A 19,125-nucleotide genomic window follows, 5' to 3' on the forward strand; every position below is an offset into this window, starting at 1 on the left:
ACATTAACTTCTTTAGCTCTCATTGTTACTACTTCCATGATGAACTTACTGAACTCAAACTTACTTACTTATTGATTCTGGGATACACAGTGATATCTATAACTGGAAGAGCTGCAGGTTTGTGTTGTGGTTACCGTGACTTAATGTGATCTTTGATACACAGATTGCCGTTTGTTGTGACATTCACAGCGCTGTGTTGTTCTTCTCCAGGTTGATGGAAAACTACACGTACAACAGCGACACACTCCAGCTGGAAGGGTTAAACGTCTCAAAGGATTTTACATACCCCTTGTTTCTTTTTCTCTTCTTCTCCTACTTGTTCATAATTGTTGCAAATTTAAGCATTGCTGTTCTGGTTTTCATTGACAAAAACCTCCACCAGCCGATGTATCTCCTGTTTTGCAACCTCTCAGTTAATGACATACTAGGAAACTCTTTTCTGCCCCGTTTGCTTGTAAACATGTTGCTGCCTCCGTCTGAGCGCCTCATCAGTTATTATGAATGTGTGGTTCAAGCTTTCACCATACACGTGTGCAATACCTGCTCTCACACTTTGCTCATGATTATGGCCTTTGACAGATATGTGGCCGTCTGTAATCCTCTGCGCTATGCTGCCATAATGACCAACAAAATGCTGATCAAGCTCACAGTTTCTGCCTGGGGAGTGGCCTTTGTTCTGGTCGGGATTCTTCTTGGTCTGACCATACGGCTGAACCGATGTAGGACGATAATAAGAGGTCTGTACTGTAGCAATGCCTCGTTGTTTAAACTCTCCTGTGAGAATGTGTTTATTAATAATATCTATGGCCTCACTTTCACTGTCGTCCTGTTCACCTCTTCTATAGGCAGCATGGTTCTCACTTACACAAAGATTACAGTCGTCTGTCTGACCAGTAAGAACAAGTCTTTGAACAGTAAAGCCATGAAGACCTGCAGCACTCATCTGGCTGTGTATCTGATCATGTTGCTCAGTGGATTGTCTATAATTATTCTGCATCGCTTCCCTCAGTACTCAGACTACAGAAAATTTGCTGCTATTTTATATCACATCATCCCCAGCAGCCTTAACCCCATTATTTATGGCATGCAGTCCAAAGAGATACGGAGGTTTTTATCTAAGTCCAAGAAGGTTTTGCCATCACTGTAAAGACGACTTCCAAATGTTTTGTTTGTTTTGTTCTCAGGACCTTATTTTCCTGTTCAAGAGGATGACAGGTTGTGTGAATTATACAAATGAAAAGAACTTGAGCTGAATCACATTTTCTTCTGCAGTGTCCTTAATATAATCCATGCTTATAAGTTGGCTACCTTTTTTCTCGGTGTCTTGAAATACAAATGAATGAATGCAAAATAACCTGATTTGATAAACCATAATATATATATATATATATATATGTGTATATATATATATATATATATATATATATATATATACATATACATTTTTATACAATTGTATTTGTATTTATACAAACTGTACTCAGCTAAAGTACTTCAGTATATATATATATATATATATATATATATATATATATACTGAAGTACTTTAGCTGAGTACAGTTTGTAGGTAGTACACTGCTTAGAAATATATATATATATATATATCTAAATATCTATATATATATATATATATATATATATAACTGCAGTTGTCTGCAGTTGATCTTTTTTTCTGTGTCAAGGCGGTGGAAATGTTGGTCTTGGTGATGTGTTGAATGAGACGATGTAGTTCACTGTGCAGTTTTACACACAACTAGATGATATTTTACTTTATTGCAACAAACTGAGACTTTTTTTACTTAAAAATGTTTGGGGTTTTTTATTCGCCAACATCATATGTGTGATCTGTGACACAATTCAAACAGGATCAAAAATGTATCTCTCTTTCCATTGACTATAGTACAATTTTTTTCTAAAATAAGGTCCACCAGAAGGTGGCTCTCTGCAGGGTCTCAACCAGTGCATTGCAAGCCCATAAGCCAGCTGACCCTAAGTTGACCCTCCGCTGGGTCTCATCATATGGAATTTTGGAAAAATAGATTTTTATGGTTGATTGACAGTGTTGGGGGTTACTTTTCTCAGGCGTTACATGAATATATTTCTTTAAGCAGTAACGGAGTCATAGTATAGTAGGTACAGTAAAATCATCATTAAGGAGTGTCATCATTAAGGAGTGAGGAAATAAATAATTTTACTATTTTATATCGATACAAAGAAATAGGCTAAAAACAAAATGAAAAGATTTTTTTTTTTTAAATAAAAACAAAATTTAGAAAAAGTAAATAGAAAACAGAATTCAGGAAAAATCCTGTGTCTCCGTCTTTGCACTGAATTCTCAGTGCCCTGAAGCCATTATTCCACCACCTGGTCACTGCTTGTATCTGATAACTTCAGATTGATAAAATGTTTCTGTAACTCCAAACTCAAAGTACACTACTCTAAATTAGTTCCGGATATCAGGATATGGGTGCATATATGCATGTGCATTAATATACAATAAAAGTCAAATGTGTAATGCTGTTATGGTAATTTTGGTTGTAGTTATTGAGTTAAACATTAATCAGAGTTACAAACAGTTTAGTACCTTTTTATGAAACTGATTTGGTGAATTGGCTATCTTTTCCCTTCTTCAAGGGTGGTGCCCCGGGGTGATTTAATGTAAATTAGATCTTATTATTTATCATAATCAATAATTATCCCTGATAATCATTAATTATTATTAATATCCAAATGTAACCCAAATCTCCCTATTAATGTTGCATGAAGCACTACATATGGTGCCCTGTACGAGGCAGTGTACTGTTAGCAAACATTCATAAATGTGCAATGTTAATTTCAGCATGATTTGGACAGTGCTAAAATTTGAGATTCACATCTTGAACCATTTAGCCAAAAGTCTTTACATTTAACCCCACTAGTCTACTACAGGAGTAGACGTTGATTTGTACTTAAACAACTGCAGTGTGGTCAGAATTGATTTATCAATCAAATGTATAACCCATTTGATTAACCAAAATCTTTTAGGTTATTAACTGCCATTATGAGCCATTTGCTATAAGTTGAAAGTGCTCTGTATAAACTGTAAGAATTTCAGTTTAGCATTTGAATATCCTGTATTTGTTGCATTCTAGTCTAGCTGTCATAATTTGATGACAACTGAAGTGTTCCTCTTGTTAATCACAGCATGTCACCGGCCTGTGATACAAAGAAGTTTGATTGTTACTGCCTTGCATTGCAGTTAGTGCATGTTGAAAGTTTGGTAAGCAAAGTTACCCTTGTAAACTGTGTTTATCTTTATTGGGACCAATCTGTATGCCTACAAGAGCCACTAGATTGTGCCATAGCCACCCGTCCTCCACAGGAAGCTGCCCCCTATAGTGTAGGCCATAACAAAGTTTGATTAGGTTAGTGTATTCCCCCCAAGCTACACTACGGTGTGTCTGCCAAAGCAACACCATAGCCAACCACACTGATTGTTGTTGGACAACTTGTTTAACAATGGAGAGCCCCTGTGTACAGCAATTTATGTCTTCCCTGGCAAAGTGTAAAACCTGGCTTCCACAGGCAAACCAGCCTTGCTGTTCAGAGCAAAACAACCCTAGAACAGGAGGTAGAACTCCTTAGAGCGCATAATTCCAGTCTCCTCCATGAAGTTCAGATGGCTAATAAGAAAGCCATGTGCTATTTAGATGACCTGCTTAGATCTCTGCTCACACAAGGAGGAGTTGTTAAAGCTTAGGTCAGAACATCTTTCACCACCACAGCCGTTAAGCCAATGTGATTCTGGTTACTCCGATTCACATTCCTCCCTTGATGGAAGGTGAACTCCCTCTCCACTCAGAAGAAGTGAACAATTCCCAACTGACTCTAAGTCCTTGGGAATGAAGTCAATTCCTCAACCTCCACTGAGAGACATAGATAACAGTAACATGACTATCCATCTACCAGAAACAGACTGTGAGGTCACTGGTAGTTTATTCACCAGAAAATACCTACTGTTCCCAGTCTCTGATGCGTGACACCTTCATCAGTGCCCATCCCTCTGAAAGGGGGACCAGATCACTCCAGTAGTGCCCCACCTACTCTCTGCACCTCAATGAGAGTGATAACAGCTGTCCTGCCCCTGCCTCTCAGCTAGACAGAACTGCAGCATGTGATGTCAATGTCCATGGAAACGTTAGCTTGGAGTAGGGCTGAACAATTTGGGAAAATAATCTAATTGCGATTTTTTCCCCCAATATTGCAATTGCGATTTAATATGCGATTTTTTATTTATTTTTTTATTTTATCCTCTTTTTTTCCCAACAAAACATAATGAATGATTTAAATATGACCAACACAATATTAGATACATTTACTAAATGTCATTTAGTGTAAAATGTTCTTTCCCATAGGCTGGGCCTATTTGTTAGAATTAAATTAAAAGATGTATGACTTGAAATAAATGACATTTTTATTTAACTGCTCATTACAGAAACATCTGTGGCATTGCCACTGTGCATTTAAGTAATTTAAACAAAGGCATGCACTTTGTAAACACTGTGCAAAATTTACAGTCTTAAGGAAAAAATCATTTAAAATTATACGTATCTTACTGCTCCCAAGTCAGTAACATTTCACACAACTGAAACAGAATTTGCCTCTACTACTTTGAAAATATTTTGTAAAATCAAAGTAAATAAAGTTATAAATAAAAAATGGAGAAACGCACTTTTAAATTAGACAATAAAAAAACAATTTGAATATTATAATACAGATCAACCTCACTTATCTCAAGTACACAACAATAACACACCACACAGACTAATGTTCACTATGAGTATGGCACTGCCAGCCATAATGATCCAACAGTTTTGTTCTCAGTGGTTCACAGGTTTTTTGCTAAGAAAACCAGCATATTGACTTTTGCTGGCTTCAAGGATGAGTTAGTGCAAGTCACAATATTCCCTCCTGTGCTAAAAAGACGCTCTGAGGGAGCGCTTGTGGCAGGTACACAAAGATACTTGAGGGCCATGGTGCACAACTGTGGGTAACTGATCTTGTGCACCCTCCACCAAGCCAAGGGATCATCTTCTCCATCAATGGCAGGAGTCATCAGGTAATTGTTTACCTCTGCCTCTGTGACATCTTCAAGTTTTACAGGCAAAGAAGGAGAGGCTGCACTGGTCTTGAAAAAACTGCCAAGAGACCTCTTCACCTTTTCCCCCAAGGGCTTTGCACTTTGAGGCATCTGAACAGTTTCAGTACGAGACCTCTTCTCCTATTAGATGAAAAAAACAGCCATTAGTTTTCCAGTTAGATTTTACAGAAAAAATGTGTTTTTGCGAAATACATAATTATCATTTACCCGATGATATGTACGTTTTGCTAAGTCTACCATCTCTGTCTTCAGTCGGGTATTGATAGCAAGGATGTTGTCAGTACTGATGTACTGTATTTTGAACCTAGGGTCCAGGAAACAGGCAACATCCAAAAGCTCCTAGATGTTTGGGTCTCCATATTTGTTATTGAGGTATGCTAGGACTTTGGTTTTTATTGATTTAGTCAGGTCAGTGTCCTCAGCATCTTCAGCCAGGACTGTGGCAAAAAGGTGGAGAACTGGCTTGAGGTTGGAGATGCTCACATACTCCTCTCCAGAAAGAGCATCAGTAAATTCCAGTAGAGGATGCAGTGCCTTGTGAATTGACTCCAACACGTCAATATCCTGCCAGGTTGGGATGAGGGAGGGTGCATATCGACCACCAGACAATACCTGAGAAATGGCTTTGGCCTGTTCAAGCACTCTGGCAATCATCATTTCTTTAGATCCCCATCTTGTTGGGCACTCAGTTATGAGGATGTGCTCAGGGAGTTTGAGCTCCCTCTGTGCCTCCATCAGTGCTGCCTTCTTCTTCCAACTGTGGGAAAAGTGCCCCACCAGCTTCCTGCACAGTGATGTTGCCCTTGACACTCTGTCATCTTTGAGTGCATTTTCTGAAAGAAATAAAAAGTAGTGTATTACACACAATTTGAGTTTTGTGATACAAGGCTATCACTATTACACACTCACATTCTCTGTAATTCTGAAATACACACATCCACACCCCTGTCCTCTCAATCTCTCTCTCTCTCACACACACACACACACACACACACACAACACATAAACAGTGTGTGTGTGTGTGTGTGTGTGTGTGTGTGTGTGTGTGTGTGTGTTTATTTCGAACATGTAAAAAACAAAAACAAACAAAAAAAGAAAAGAAATGCAGGTGGGCATTCCACCACAGACAGACATATAAGCACATAAAATCAAAACATATTTATATTATATATATATTTATATTTATATACATATTTCAATTTACATATTAGAAAAGGAGTGGGAGGAAGTATGAATTTATTTAATCCCATCCGCTTTCTACAACACAACATAATTTATATATTTGTATATTCAGCTTCCTGATTACTAATCAACGCATCTCTCTCTCTTTTGCACGCACACACACACACACACACACACACACACACACACACACCAACATGATAACTTACCAATGGCAAGATGTAATCTGTGCCCAAAACACTGGAGCCTCGTTCGTTCATTAAGCCGTGCAGCCAGCAACATATGTTGTCCGTCGTGATGCAGATGTGTTTCTCCTCGTGGAGATCCCAGCTGGCAAGCCCCTCTCTCAGGCCGGCTGCAATATTTTCCCCTGTGTGGTTGTCTGGGAAGTAGGTAGTTTGTAGGCAGCGAGCTCTGAGGTTGAAATCTTCGTCAATAAAATGGACTGTAAGACTCTGGTAAGGCTCAGCTGTGCGACTTGACCACATATCAGTAGTGGTAGCAAAAAACTCCACCGTTTTAAGCTCTGCGATGACTTTCTCTTTGCACTTTTTGTACAGCTCCGGTATGGCAGTCTGACTGAAGTATGTACGGGAGGGTATACTGTACCATTTGTCAAGCGTATTTATCAATGCCATGAACCCAGGCTTGGTCACCGTGCTGAGAGGCATCATATCTTTGGCTATGAACTCGGTTATTGCCCAAGTGATTTCCCCGTGCTGTTTTGAATTACGTTCATATGGAGTGACAATTTCAAACATTTCGGTCAGTGATCCCTGTCTTGAGGTATTTGGCTTGTCTGGCGCACTGGTGCACTTGGCCATACAACTGTCATACATTGATTTGTGGGTTTTTTTTAAGTGCTGGAACAAGTTTGTAGTGTTACCCCGTGAAGTAGCAACGGGAGCACGGCATGCTCTGCACAACACCTGACGCTGCGCAGCATCTTCTTTTTTGAAACCAAAGTAGTTCCACACCACCGACGTGCTGTTCCTCTTCGAGACTAAAGTCTCAGCTGTGTCAGTTTCTGACTGTTCCGTCGAGCCAGAGGCCATTGCGCAACAGGTTAAAGGGCAGCATGAAAAGTTGATGCAGCCGAGTTCTCCACTCTTTCGCTCGCGTCACGTGACAACCTTGTAATCGCGCAAATTGCGGTTAGAAAATTGCGTTTTATCATATCGCGATATTATCGCAAATGCAATTAATCGTTCAGCCCTAGCTTGGAGTGCCCCCGCCTGAAGAGCTTGAGTTTATAGCTAGGGACATTGAACATTTTGAGCCAGACAGCTGTGATTGCCATGTTGAGGATTACTTTAGTGTACTTGACCATAGTCTAATTGACTTGCCCCATGCAACCCAGAGAGAGAAAGTGAAACGTGTGTGGAAGACAAGCTCTAAAGCTGTACACAAGTTCATACAATCACAACCTCCCAAGGGTGGTGCCCCGAGGTGATCTAATGAAAATTGGATCTTATTATTTATCATAATTAATAATTATCCCTGATAATCGTATTATTATTGATAGCCAAATCAAATGTAACCCAAATCTACCTATTAATGTTGCATGTAGCACTATAAATGAAATGCTTCACAATATTTTGGGGACCATACATTTACACAAAACACAAAATAAAAATTCAGATCTGTCAAAGAATAAACAATCCAGTGAAACACTAAAATATCCGTAGACTTATTTTGAGTAGTGTACTTTCACCTACAAACTGTACTCAGCTAAAGTACTTCAGTACATTTAATTAGTGTAAACATGTTGCTAGCACATTTAGCTAATTTGCAACCACGCGTGTATATACATAAATATACATATATACACACACACACATATATATATATATATACATATATATTCAGAGTGCCCAAAATTTGTTGTTTAATTTTTCTTAACTGTAAATACATATATATGCTGTAAATAGACACACACACACACACACATATGTATTTATACGTGTCTAAAAATCGTATCAACTACCAACTACCAGGTTATGATGGTGTATAAGTACTACGGGTCGACTCCTATGGTTTTTTCAGGGCCAATACCAATTATTATAAATCAAGGAGAGTGAAAACTGATATTTGGGGTGATATTCATCTATAAAAATGAATCTCTTTGTGTCAAAATGTTGAACTACCAGTGATGAAATAAACCTAACTACAGTTTACTCAAGTGCTGTTCTTAAGTACAATTTTCAGGTACTTCACTTGAGTATTTCCATTTTCTGCTTCTTTTTACTTCCTCTTCACTAAATTGATTTGATACATTCAGTGTGATTAGTTATCCCCATCATGGCCTGTAGAGTGATTTTGCAATTCCTCAACAACTTAACCTTAAGCTTGGAAAAGTTTCAACTGGACAAAAACAAGAGAAGTTGTGGTGGAAGGGCGACACAAACACAACATGGAGTCTATATAATACTGCAACAGAGGAGATCTTCATTGGAGTTCGTGGATGTTACAGAGATGCTCAAAGTAGCTCTTACTATTACCGTTTCTTCACTAGTTTTCTAACATGATGTGAAATGTTAACCTCTGTCACCTTCATTGTTTTATTTTATGATCTGTGAAACCTGCTGCGTGGAGAGGGGGGGTGCTTTGGTACAGATATTTAGAAAGAGTTCGTACAACCATCACATTCTCAGGAATTGATATCTGATGCATGGATTTCCTCACAGTTTTTATATCTAATGTTTATAAGTTCTTATCAAAGTCTGAATATATGTATAACATTAACTTATTTAGCTCTCATTGTTACTACTTCCATGATGAACTTCCTGAACTCAAACTTACTTACTTATTGATTCTGGGATACACAGTGATATCTATAACTGGAAGAGCTGCAGGTTTGTGTTGTGGTTACCGTGACTTAACGTGATCTTTGATACACAGATTGCCGTTCGTTGTGACATTCACAGCGCTGTGTTGTTCTTCTTCAGGTTGATGGAAAACTACACGTACAACAGTGACACACTCCAGCTGGAAGGGTTACATGTCTCAGAGGATTTTACATACCCCTTGTTTCTTTTTCTCTTCTTCTCCTACTTGTTCATAATTGTTGCAAATTTAAGCATTGTTGTTCTGGTTTTCATTGACAAAAACCTCCACCAGCCGATGTATCTCCTGTTTTGCAACCTCTCAGTTAATGACATACTAGGAAACTCTATTCTGCCCCGTTTGCTTGTAGACATGTTGCTGCCTCCGTCTGAGCACCTCATCAGTTATTATGAATGTGTGGTTCAAGCTTTCACCGTACACATGTGCAGCACCTGCTCTCACACTGTGCTCATGATTATGGCCTTTGACAGATATGTGGCCATTTGTAATCCTCTGCGCTATGCTGCCATAATGACCAACAAAATGCTGATCAAGCTCACAGTTTCTGCCTGGGGAGTGGCCTTTGTTCTGGTCGGGATTCTTCTTGGTCTGACCATACGGCTGAACCGATGTAGGACGATAATAAGAGGTCTGTACTGTAACAACGCCTCTTTGTTTAAACTCTCCTGTGAGAATGTGTTTATTAATAATATCTATGGCCTCACTTTCACTGTCGTCACGCTCACCTTTTCTATAGGCACCATGGTTCTCACTTACACAAAGATTACAGCCGTCTGTCTGACCAGTAAGAACAAGTCTTTGAACAGTAAAGCCATGAAGACCTGCAGCACTCATCTGGCTGTGTATCTGATCATGTTGCTCAGTGGATTGTCTATAATTATTCTGCATCGCTTCCCTCAGTACTCAGACTACAGAAAATTTGCTGCTATTTTGTATCACATCATCCCCAGCAGCCTTAACCCCATTATTTATGGCATGCAGTCCAAAGAGATACGGAGGTTTTTATCTAAGTCCAAGAAGGTTTTGCCATCACTGTAAAGACGACTTCCAAATGTTTGTATTGTTCTGGGGACCTTATTTTCCTCTGAGAACAGCTTGTTTATTCACTTAAGGAAAAAAATAATTTAAGTTACGCACATGTATTCAAGCACAAGAATGGCACTGAACTGTATGTTACAGCAAACTTACGCCAGGTTCAGACAGGACGCCAAAGCGCTGCGATTAGCTGCAAAGTGTTGAGGAGCGGAGCCATTTTCGATTCGGCGGCCAAGTTAACCAATTGTGTCGTTGCAGCATTGTGTCGTGCCGGGCAGGAAGTCAAACAAAGCAACAACGAGAGAATCCGGCCGATTTTCAAAATAAAACAAATTTCAAAATAAAACTATTTTCGATGATTAAACACCCCGATTGACAGAAAACTACTCATTACTATGAAGTGGACATACATTTACAGTTGTCAGGAAAACATAGCGTTGTAATTTTATGCGGTTTTTTACTTTCCTATGGTGAAAAAACAGCTCTAAGTGTGACTACAGAACAGCTGAGGAGCAGAGCCATTTGCCCACCGGCGCGACTCCTTAAGAAAGAGCCAGTAATTTTATGAATGAAAAATTAGTTTAATGACAATAAAATAGGGTTTGTCTGGTCTGGTATTATGTACTATGTATGTATGTATTATGTATATTAGCAGCTCCAAGAAGTGACAAATTCTCCTTGCACATAACTGCAGTTATCAATATGACCAAATTTATTGTGATTTTCATCTTTGTTGATAATTTTTTCTGCATCACAGTCATATATTTCTTTTAGCGGTAACGGAGAAATACAAGGCGTTACTAATAATATTTTAGTAATATATTACTACAGTCATGTCATGTAACGCATAACAATCAGTGTTACCGACCGAAGTGAAGCATTTATTGTCGTTTTTTTAACAATCCATCAACACCAACATGACCATATTAATATAGGCTGTGTTTAACATAGCCGAGCCTATAAGTTCTTTGTTCAGTGTCTGTGTGACTGAAATGAGCCATATTTCACTGGCCCAATGATGAAGCCTAATCCTCCGAGAGCATTTTAATTTACAATATTGAATCACATATGCCCATGAATTCCTTGTTCTGTGGACTAAAATAAAAAGTCATAGAAAAACTTGCGTGAGTTTGATCATGGGGTTATTATTTTTAATCACATCTACTCGCGTGAGTAACGCGAATAGAAATAACCACAAAGCAAAACAAAGAGATTTCTCTGTGATCTGTGTTGGGACCCACAGATGAAGTCATTCATTGTGGATTTCAAAATGGACTCTGAACTGAACCCAGAATTCCCCAGTCTTCACATCGAGGTGCAAATCAGCTTTGAGCTATTATTGGTCAGGATAACAGACCCCCCTCTGACCAGATAGTCAAAACTCCAGCTCCTTCCTTTGTTCTTTCTCTTCTCCATCTCTCTCCCCATGGGGCTGCCTGCCCTCAAGATCTCTTCTTCTGAATTCTTCTGGGCCTAACAGCTGCTGAGAGTTGCCAGCTACATTTCCAACAGGCCCAACGAACTTCTCCTCACTGCAGTGACACAATGTCCTGCTAGTATTCCAGATCAGCTAGCACCAGCAGCTGCGACGCAAAGCTTGCCAGCTAACTCCACAATCTGAGGAACACAAAGTAAGTTAGCACCGAGCTTCTATCCCTGCAAAGGAAAGGAGCAGCCAGTTTCCTCCACCTGCTGTCTCTCATCAGACCTTGCATAGCAAGAACAGCATTGTTCAACATTGGAATTACAACCTTCTCCTGCTTGGCTCATCAGCCAAGGAACCACCAGCACCTTTTCTTCAAAGACTGGTAACGTTGAACTGGGCCTTGATGGCACACAGCATAGCATAGCACAGCTAAGCACAGGACTTTTAACTCTGGTTGATGTAATGCACGTGTTCAATCTATGTGTTTGTTCACTGTTTCGGTGTGTGGAGGTGGGTATGGTCGAGGTGCGGCTGCGGGAGAGAGAGAGGTGGAGAGGGCTCAGGAGAGCAGCGCCAGGTGAGTGATTGGCAAAGCTGACAATGGTTTACCAATCACGGTCTCCCTTTAAATGTAGTAGCGTGCTGGACCTCAGATGGGAGATGGATGGGAGAGCAGCTGGGAGAAGCTGCAGACCGGCGATTGAAGACGTGATCGGACCCCTTTTTGTTGTATGGTTTATGTTGAGTGTTTGGAGCAAATAAAGCCAGGCTCGAAAACAAGAACTGTGTGCATCATTCCTGCCGAGACTACCCACGGTAGCACTGAAAAGGCTACACGGTGTTATTGTGATGTCAGGTCAGGTTATTGGTAGTTTGCTTTGCTACACGCCTATTTTGACATTAGTTAAATTATGCTTCACACAGACTCAGGGTCTTTGTATGCAGCTAACCATCTTCTATAACATGGCAGCACGTCACACGAACACACTCCTTCAGCCTGGAGCATATCACACCCACATGTGATATCGGTGAGCACATGATGCGAGAACCACCATTGTTTCTTTGTTCTGCCAGACACACACACATGTGTGTATATAGTACATGTAAGTGTGTTTTCATTTTTGTGTTAAATAAAAGACTTTTGAACCTCCGTGCTGTCTATTTAATATTGCGCAAGAGTGAATGTTGCCAACCTCTACTCCTCTACTCTGTCAAGTACCCCAAAACCCTTTGACCATTACTAGCTGTTATGGTAATATTGATTGTAGTTATTAAGTTAATTATTAATCAGTCACCAACTGACAGTTTAGTACCTTGAGACTGATTTGGTGAATTGGCTATCTTTTCCCTTCTTCAAGGTTGGTGCCCTGAGGTGATCTAATGAAAATTGGATCTTATCCCTGATAATCATTAATTATTATTGATAGCCAAATTTAACCCAAAACTCTCTATTAATGTTGCATGAAGCACTACATCTAAGTGCAATAAATGGATCAAAAGGATGCTGAAATAAAAACATCATAATGCCGCCTTCTAAAAAGCCTGAATTCATGCTTCATCAGGTCTGTTGGCCAGGCGACAAGCACACAACTTTTTAAAATTCTTGTTCCCTGAATGGAATTCAGATTGATCAGAGCTATGCTGTGCTGAGACATATTTCCAAAACTTACCAGGTAATCCTACTTTCTAGCTCACTTCCCTTCACGGAAGCTCCTTTTTGTCCTCTCTCGGTAAGAGTAGATGTGTTGTTGTACTGGTCTGTGTGTCTGCAAAGGGCCACGATTAGTGATTATTATCCTCTCCTCCATTGTTGTTCATGAATGTCCAGACATCAGCGACATGAACGTGATGATGTCAGTGTGAACGTCAATGCTGATGGGCTTTTGCGCCACAGCATCATGCAAAAATTTCGCAAGAGTGACAAATCATTCACACCACCCGGAGTGAGAAGCAAATTTGCTTCTAATCGCGTCACATCATTGACTTTGTATGTAATCTAGTTGCACAAATAGTTTGTGTCGCATTTGGTCTGAACACAGCATAAGCCTCGAATTAAAATTATTTATTTCAATTTATAATATATCAGTTTGATCAGTTGTCTGGTTGCGGCTCGATTATCAAGACTTATCATTTAGAGGATTTGCACGTTAATAAATGTTTCGTGGCCATCACAATAACCTCTTCACGTTGCATCACTATATCTGAGGTAGTGACAACTGAATCCCCTGAAGATAAAATCATGACTATAAAACATTGGAGCGAGTGGAAACTCTCAGCAGTGAGAAAGAGAAGACAGACTGAAAACTGACACTCAAACTAGGTATTACTGATCTGCTCAAAATGTTTGATCAAACATCTGAACACTTAAATTCAATGCTGTCTGGAACCGGCTAGAATAACACTGATGATTTTCAGGGAGGAAAATGCTTTTTAAAAGGTGTAACAATTATGTAAAGATATTATTCAAGCTGAAAATTGGATGAAAATGTAAATTAAACCAAAATTTGCATTAGATAATTTATACTGAGCTAAAAATTTTCAGTTGAGTACATTTTTTAGATCACTTTCAGGAATTAAGCTCTTAACATTGTTGGTTTGTTCTTTCAGGTTGATGGGAAACTTCACCTACAACAGCTTCACTCTCCAGCTGGAAGGGTTAAATGTCTCGAAGGAGTCGGTCTACCCTGTCTTTCTCTTCTTCTTTTTCTCCTACCTGTTTATAATGGTTGCCAATGTGGGCATTGTTGTTCTAATTTTCAATGACAAGAGCCTTCACCAGCCGATGTATCTCCTTTTTAGCAACCTGCCATTTAATGACATTCTTGGGAACTCTATCATGGTGCCTCGTTTGCTTTCAGACATTTTGCTGCCTCCGTCTGAGCGGCTCATCAGTTATTATGAGTGTGTAGTTCAAGCTTTCACTTCACATATGTTTGGTACAACTTCTCACACTGTGCTCATGATTATGGCCTTTGACAGATATGTGGCCATCTGTAATCCTCTGCGCTATGCTGCCATAATGACCAACAAAATGGTAGTCAAGCTGACGGTTTCTGCCTGGGGAGTGGCCTTTGTTCTGGTTGGGATTCTTCTCGGTCTGACCATACGGCTGAACCGATGCAGGACGATGATCATGAATCCTTACTGTGACAATGCCTCCCTGTTTAAACTCTCCTGTGACAGTGTGTTTATTAATAATGTGTACGGCCTCACTTTCACTGTCGTCCTCTTTACAGCTTCTATAGGTACCATGGTTCTCACTTACACAAAGATTACAGTCATCTGTCTGACCAGCAAGAACAAGTCTTTGAACAGTAAAGCCTTGAAGACCTGCAGCACTCATCTGGTTGTGTATTTGATCATGATGTTCAGTGGATTGTCTATCATTACTCTTCATCGTTTCCCTCAGTACTCAGATTACAGAAAACTTTGTTCTATTTTGTTTCATATTATCCCCGGCAGCCTCAACCCCATTATTTATGGTGTGCAGTCAAAAGAGATAAAGAAGTTCTTTTCAAAGAAGATTTTGCCGTTATTATAAAGTTTCAATATTTAGTTTTGTCTAATTATCAATACAAATTATTGTTGTCATGTTAGTGAAATTTCTAACTTCAATACAATGCCTGGAGAAATATCAATATTCGACACCAGAGGGAAACATTAAACACTGAGGGCATAAAAGATAATTATAAGAAGGCTTGTCTACTGTGTGTTAAGCACAAAATCATGTACATTAATTTGCCTCTGGAGGAGGTGGGACTATGTTGGCACTGCAGTGGTGCTTGTGTCAACATGCTGTCAGAGAAGAGAGCAAAAACACAGCTGATACTGTGATATCGATAATGCAAAAAAAATGAGTCTTGAAACCATTTTAAATATTCAGTATCAATATTTCAATATTTCGACAACACTAATACACATAAAATCTGTACCCTATTCTACAATGCGTACGAGATTTTAAAAAAGAAAATTTAAATCTCAAGAAGCTATCAGTAAATTGACATCAGCTACAAAAATGATGTGGATTCCTTTGATTGGACCATTCTAAACATTTACTCTTTTATAATGGTATACCATCAAAATTTAACCTGTAATAGGGCTGCTCGATTATGGGAAAAATCATAATCACGATTATTTTGATTGATATTGTAATCACGATTATTAAAGACGATTATTCATTGATTTGAGAACAAGCATTTATTGAACTTTTAACTCTGGTATTTCTTTTAACACGATAAGTTTGAACTGAAAAACAAGAAAAATGCAAATAAATAAGACAAATATATTAATAAAATGAATTAAATAATATGTAAAAATAAAAAATCATAGGTCCGTTGTGGTGGCAAAATATAATGCTGTTGACACTTCTCTTGCAACTTTTCTGCGACATTCATCATAAAGGGCAGGCAGCGCAATTCTGCTGAAATGGTGACGTGATGGTAACACTTACTACCGCTTGTCCAATGTGTTAATCAGTTTATTGAACCCCAGCTCGCTAACGGTGTTGATAGCGCACATGTCCTTGGCAATCATGTATGTGACGGCATCCATTATTAGGGCCCGAGCAGTGAAACTGCGAGGACCCTATTATTTTTGTAGTGATTATTATTATTAGGGCCCGAGCAGGGAACCTGCGAGGTCCCTATTGTTTTTCGAATGATTATTATTATTATTTTATTCCTTCGTCCAAAATGATCGCATTTTTCACTGCCTGAACATACCCCAAAACTCATCAAACTTGGAATATAGATCAGACCTGGCGAAAAATTTTATAATCTCTTGTCGTTGTGAATTTTCACCACTAGGAGGCGCTACAATCAAGGAAAGTGCGTTTTGCCTAATAACTCCCACATACTTTGTCGCACAAAGACCTCATATCCACTTGTTCAGTGAATGGTGCTGAATCTCCTGATATAGGCCACGCCCATTTCCGCCTACCGTTTTTTTTCGCTAGCTCGCAAAATGTCGCAAACCTACTTTTTCGAACTCCTCCCAAGTCTGACACTGACTCTGGTGGCAGTTTCATTTTATATTTGGCACTGTGCCCACACCATAACACTTATGGATATGAAATTCATAGGGGTGGTATAGACTGGCCCCTGTAACTCACACACCAAAAATGACCAGCAGGTGGCGCTATTATCAAGAAAAAACGTTTTTTGCTAATTACTCCCACATAATATGGTGCACATCGTTAAACATTATATCTATATGTTCCCTGAATACAGCCGAACCGTGTGATGTAGGCCACGCCCACGTTCGCACTGAATTTCCATTTGCAAATTCGCCAAATGTCGCAAACCTACTTTTTCGAACTCCTCCCAGGCAATTTCTCCAATTTACACCAAACTTTGCACGCAGCATCTGTGGACTCTCCTGACAAAAAGTTATTAAAAGAATTGTGATAGTCTAAAGAACGACCAAAATATAACACAACAATTTCCTGCACATTGTGGTAAACCAGACAGTCTTGCATATCTTGATGAAATACAGTCCGATTAACACAAAACTTTTTTGATTCGTCTTCCATGCCCACATGAGCGTTTGTGCCAAATTTGGTGCATATCCACCAATAGGTGGCGCTTTTATTGCTAAATGACGAAATGACAGCTTGACTGCCCTCACTTTCATTTCCTCAATGGAAGTTGTTGCATGTAGAAGCCCCAACAGCAGCATGCCCCGACAGCAGCATGCCCCGACAGCAGCACGTCACGACAGCAGCACGCCCCGACCCGCGTGGACTGCGAGGGCCCGTTCATCGCTGCTTGCAGCTTTAATTGTCAATTGTTATTGTCCTTAATTGAGAACGGTGTGGCGGTGGCAGGAGTCGAGGAGCTTTTCATTTTGTTCCTTCACTGCTTGGTCATGTATTACTCTGTGTGTGGACTTTAAATGGTTAAATAAATTGGTCGTGTTCCCTTGAGGTGCAGACACGGTCGCGTGACATATCTTGCACAATATCTTCGTTTGTTCCAAGTCAGACTCCTCGAAACCGAAGTGTTTCCACACCACAGAATTCGCTTTATCTTTCTTCCCGACCAAAGGCTCCTTTCTGCCATCTTCTTCCGTCTTCTTCTACACGTTTTTTCCAAACACCCACTGGCAATACGCACGGCGTGGCTGAAAGCGAAACTTTTCAGGCGGGGGCGGAGCGGAGTGCACAGGTGGAGATGGAAGGGTTCGCTGCATTTACCACACAAGACAGAGCAGAATGATCGTTTTATTACGATTATCTTGCTTTCATGATCGAGGGAAGCCAAAATCGAAATCGAAAACAAAATTCAATTAATCGCCCAGCCCTAACCTGTAATGTTTTTTTTATTTCTGTACAATGAAAGCATGACGTGTGTTATACAATAATAACATGACTATTTCTGCAAATGGAGTCTGGTGCATTTGGTGAGGCTGTTTGTGGTTCAACAAAAAGGATCTTATTCTTAAAAAAGGTCCGTCTCTGGGGAGATTCTTTCAATTCAACAATCTGAGATTGTAAGTGATAAAACAAACACTTTATATGGACTTATATAATGTATATATAATGTGTGTGAGTGTGTGTGTGTGTGTGTGTGTACATATACATATATATATATATAAAATGGCTTTATGTTAAACCCTGAATAAATAAAATGATGAATATGTGCAACAAATTGCTTGTTTCAAACGTGTCTCAAACATTATAGAGGTAGTATACTGAATTGAACATTGATTAAAGAAAATAAAATTAAAAGGTAAATGTTGAGGATGATTATGCTACTGTATTCTTTGAATATTGCACCTTCTTGAGCTTGCAGGTAGTTGTTCAGTTCAGCTTTAATGCCTCCTGTTCTTTAAGACCTGATGTGGTTCGGACGTGCGACCAGACCACATATCAGCGGTGACATCTCTGAGCTGCTCCTCCAACTTTACCCTACACTCTGTGTAGAGCTATAAATAAAGTTTTGATTTGATTTGATTTGATTCTTCAACCGTGCTTATAGGCATCATATTTTTAGTGATACAGTACGTAATTGTGCCGGTTATGTCTTTGTGACGCTTCGGCTTCTTTTCATATGGGGTAATGGCTGAAAAAGCAGCGGCAATTGTTGGTTGTCGAACTGAAGTTTGACTAGTAGAAGCAGTGGGGCTGGGCTGTTGGCTACTTGAGGGGAGGCTGACGCTAGCATGATAGCGCAAACTCATGCTTTCGGAGTACTGTTTGGGACGGTACCTTTTGAGATGATGGAAGAGGTTGGTGGTGTTTCCAGTTCTGCTGAGGACTGGTCGGCGACACATTTTGCACCTAATGCTCGGCCGTCCTTTGTCAGACTTCAGGTAGCCGAACTATTTCCAAATAACCGAAGTGGTATGACCTTTTTTCGGTACAATTCTTTGTCTTTGTCAGTTTCCTCACACTCGGTTTCCCTAGTCGGACCGCTCATTTTCTTGTGTTAGCTCGACACACAGGTGGTCACCATCATTCTGAGTTTTTGTGAGTGGGAGGGGCCGGAAACATGTA

At 39.7% G+C, this 19,125-nt stretch overlaps 3 protein-coding genes across 3 annotated transcripts; all 3 read left to right on the top strand.

The window, feature by feature from the left end:
* Window positions 1-205: 205 nt before the first annotated feature.
* LOC141006690 (olfactory receptor 8G17-like) lies at window positions 206-1,147 on the top strand. Its single transcript, XM_073478914.1, has one exon. The coding sequence runs from the start codon at window positions 215-217 to the stop codon at window positions 1,145-1,147; it is 933 nt and encodes a 310-aa protein (XP_073335015.1). The 5' UTR covers window positions 206-214.
* An 8,118-nt stretch (window positions 1,148-9,265) lies between these two features.
* LOC141006691 (olfactory receptor 8G17-like) lies at window positions 9,266-10,207 on the top strand. The gene has a single exon (XM_073478916.1). It carries the CDS (start codon window positions 9,275-9,277, stop codon window positions 10,205-10,207), a length of 933 nt encoding a protein of 310 aa, XP_073335017.1. The 5' UTR covers window positions 9,266-9,274.
* A 4,031-nt stretch (window positions 10,208-14,238) lies between these two features.
* On the top strand, window positions 14,239-15,171 carry LOC141006692 (olfactory receptor 8G17-like). Its single transcript, XM_073478917.1, has one exon. It carries the CDS (start codon window positions 14,242-14,244, stop codon window positions 15,169-15,171), a length of 930 nt encoding a protein of 309 aa, XP_073335018.1. The 5' UTR covers window positions 14,239-14,241.
* The last annotated feature ends 3,954 nt before the right edge of the window (window positions 15,172-19,125 follow it).

The sequence above is a fragment of the Pagrus major genome, chromosome 13, assembly GCF_040436345.1.
Source record: "Pagrus major chromosome 13, Pma_NU_1.0".
In the NCBI taxonomy this organism is placed as follows: domain Eukaryota; kingdom Metazoa; phylum Chordata; class Actinopteri; order Spariformes; family Sparidae; genus Pagrus; species Pagrus major.

Coding starts and splice junctions, on each gene's coding strand:
- LOC141006691 (XM_073478916.1), top strand. CDS start 9,275: ATGGAAAACTACACGTACAACAGTGACACACTCCAGCTGGAAGGGTTA.
- LOC141006690 (XM_073478914.1), top strand. CDS start 215: ATGGAAAACTACACGTACAACAGCGACACACTCCAGCTGGAAGGGTTA.
- LOC141006692 (XM_073478917.1), top strand. CDS start 14,242: ATGGGAAACTTCACCTACAACAGCTTCACTCTCCAGCTGGAAGGGTTA.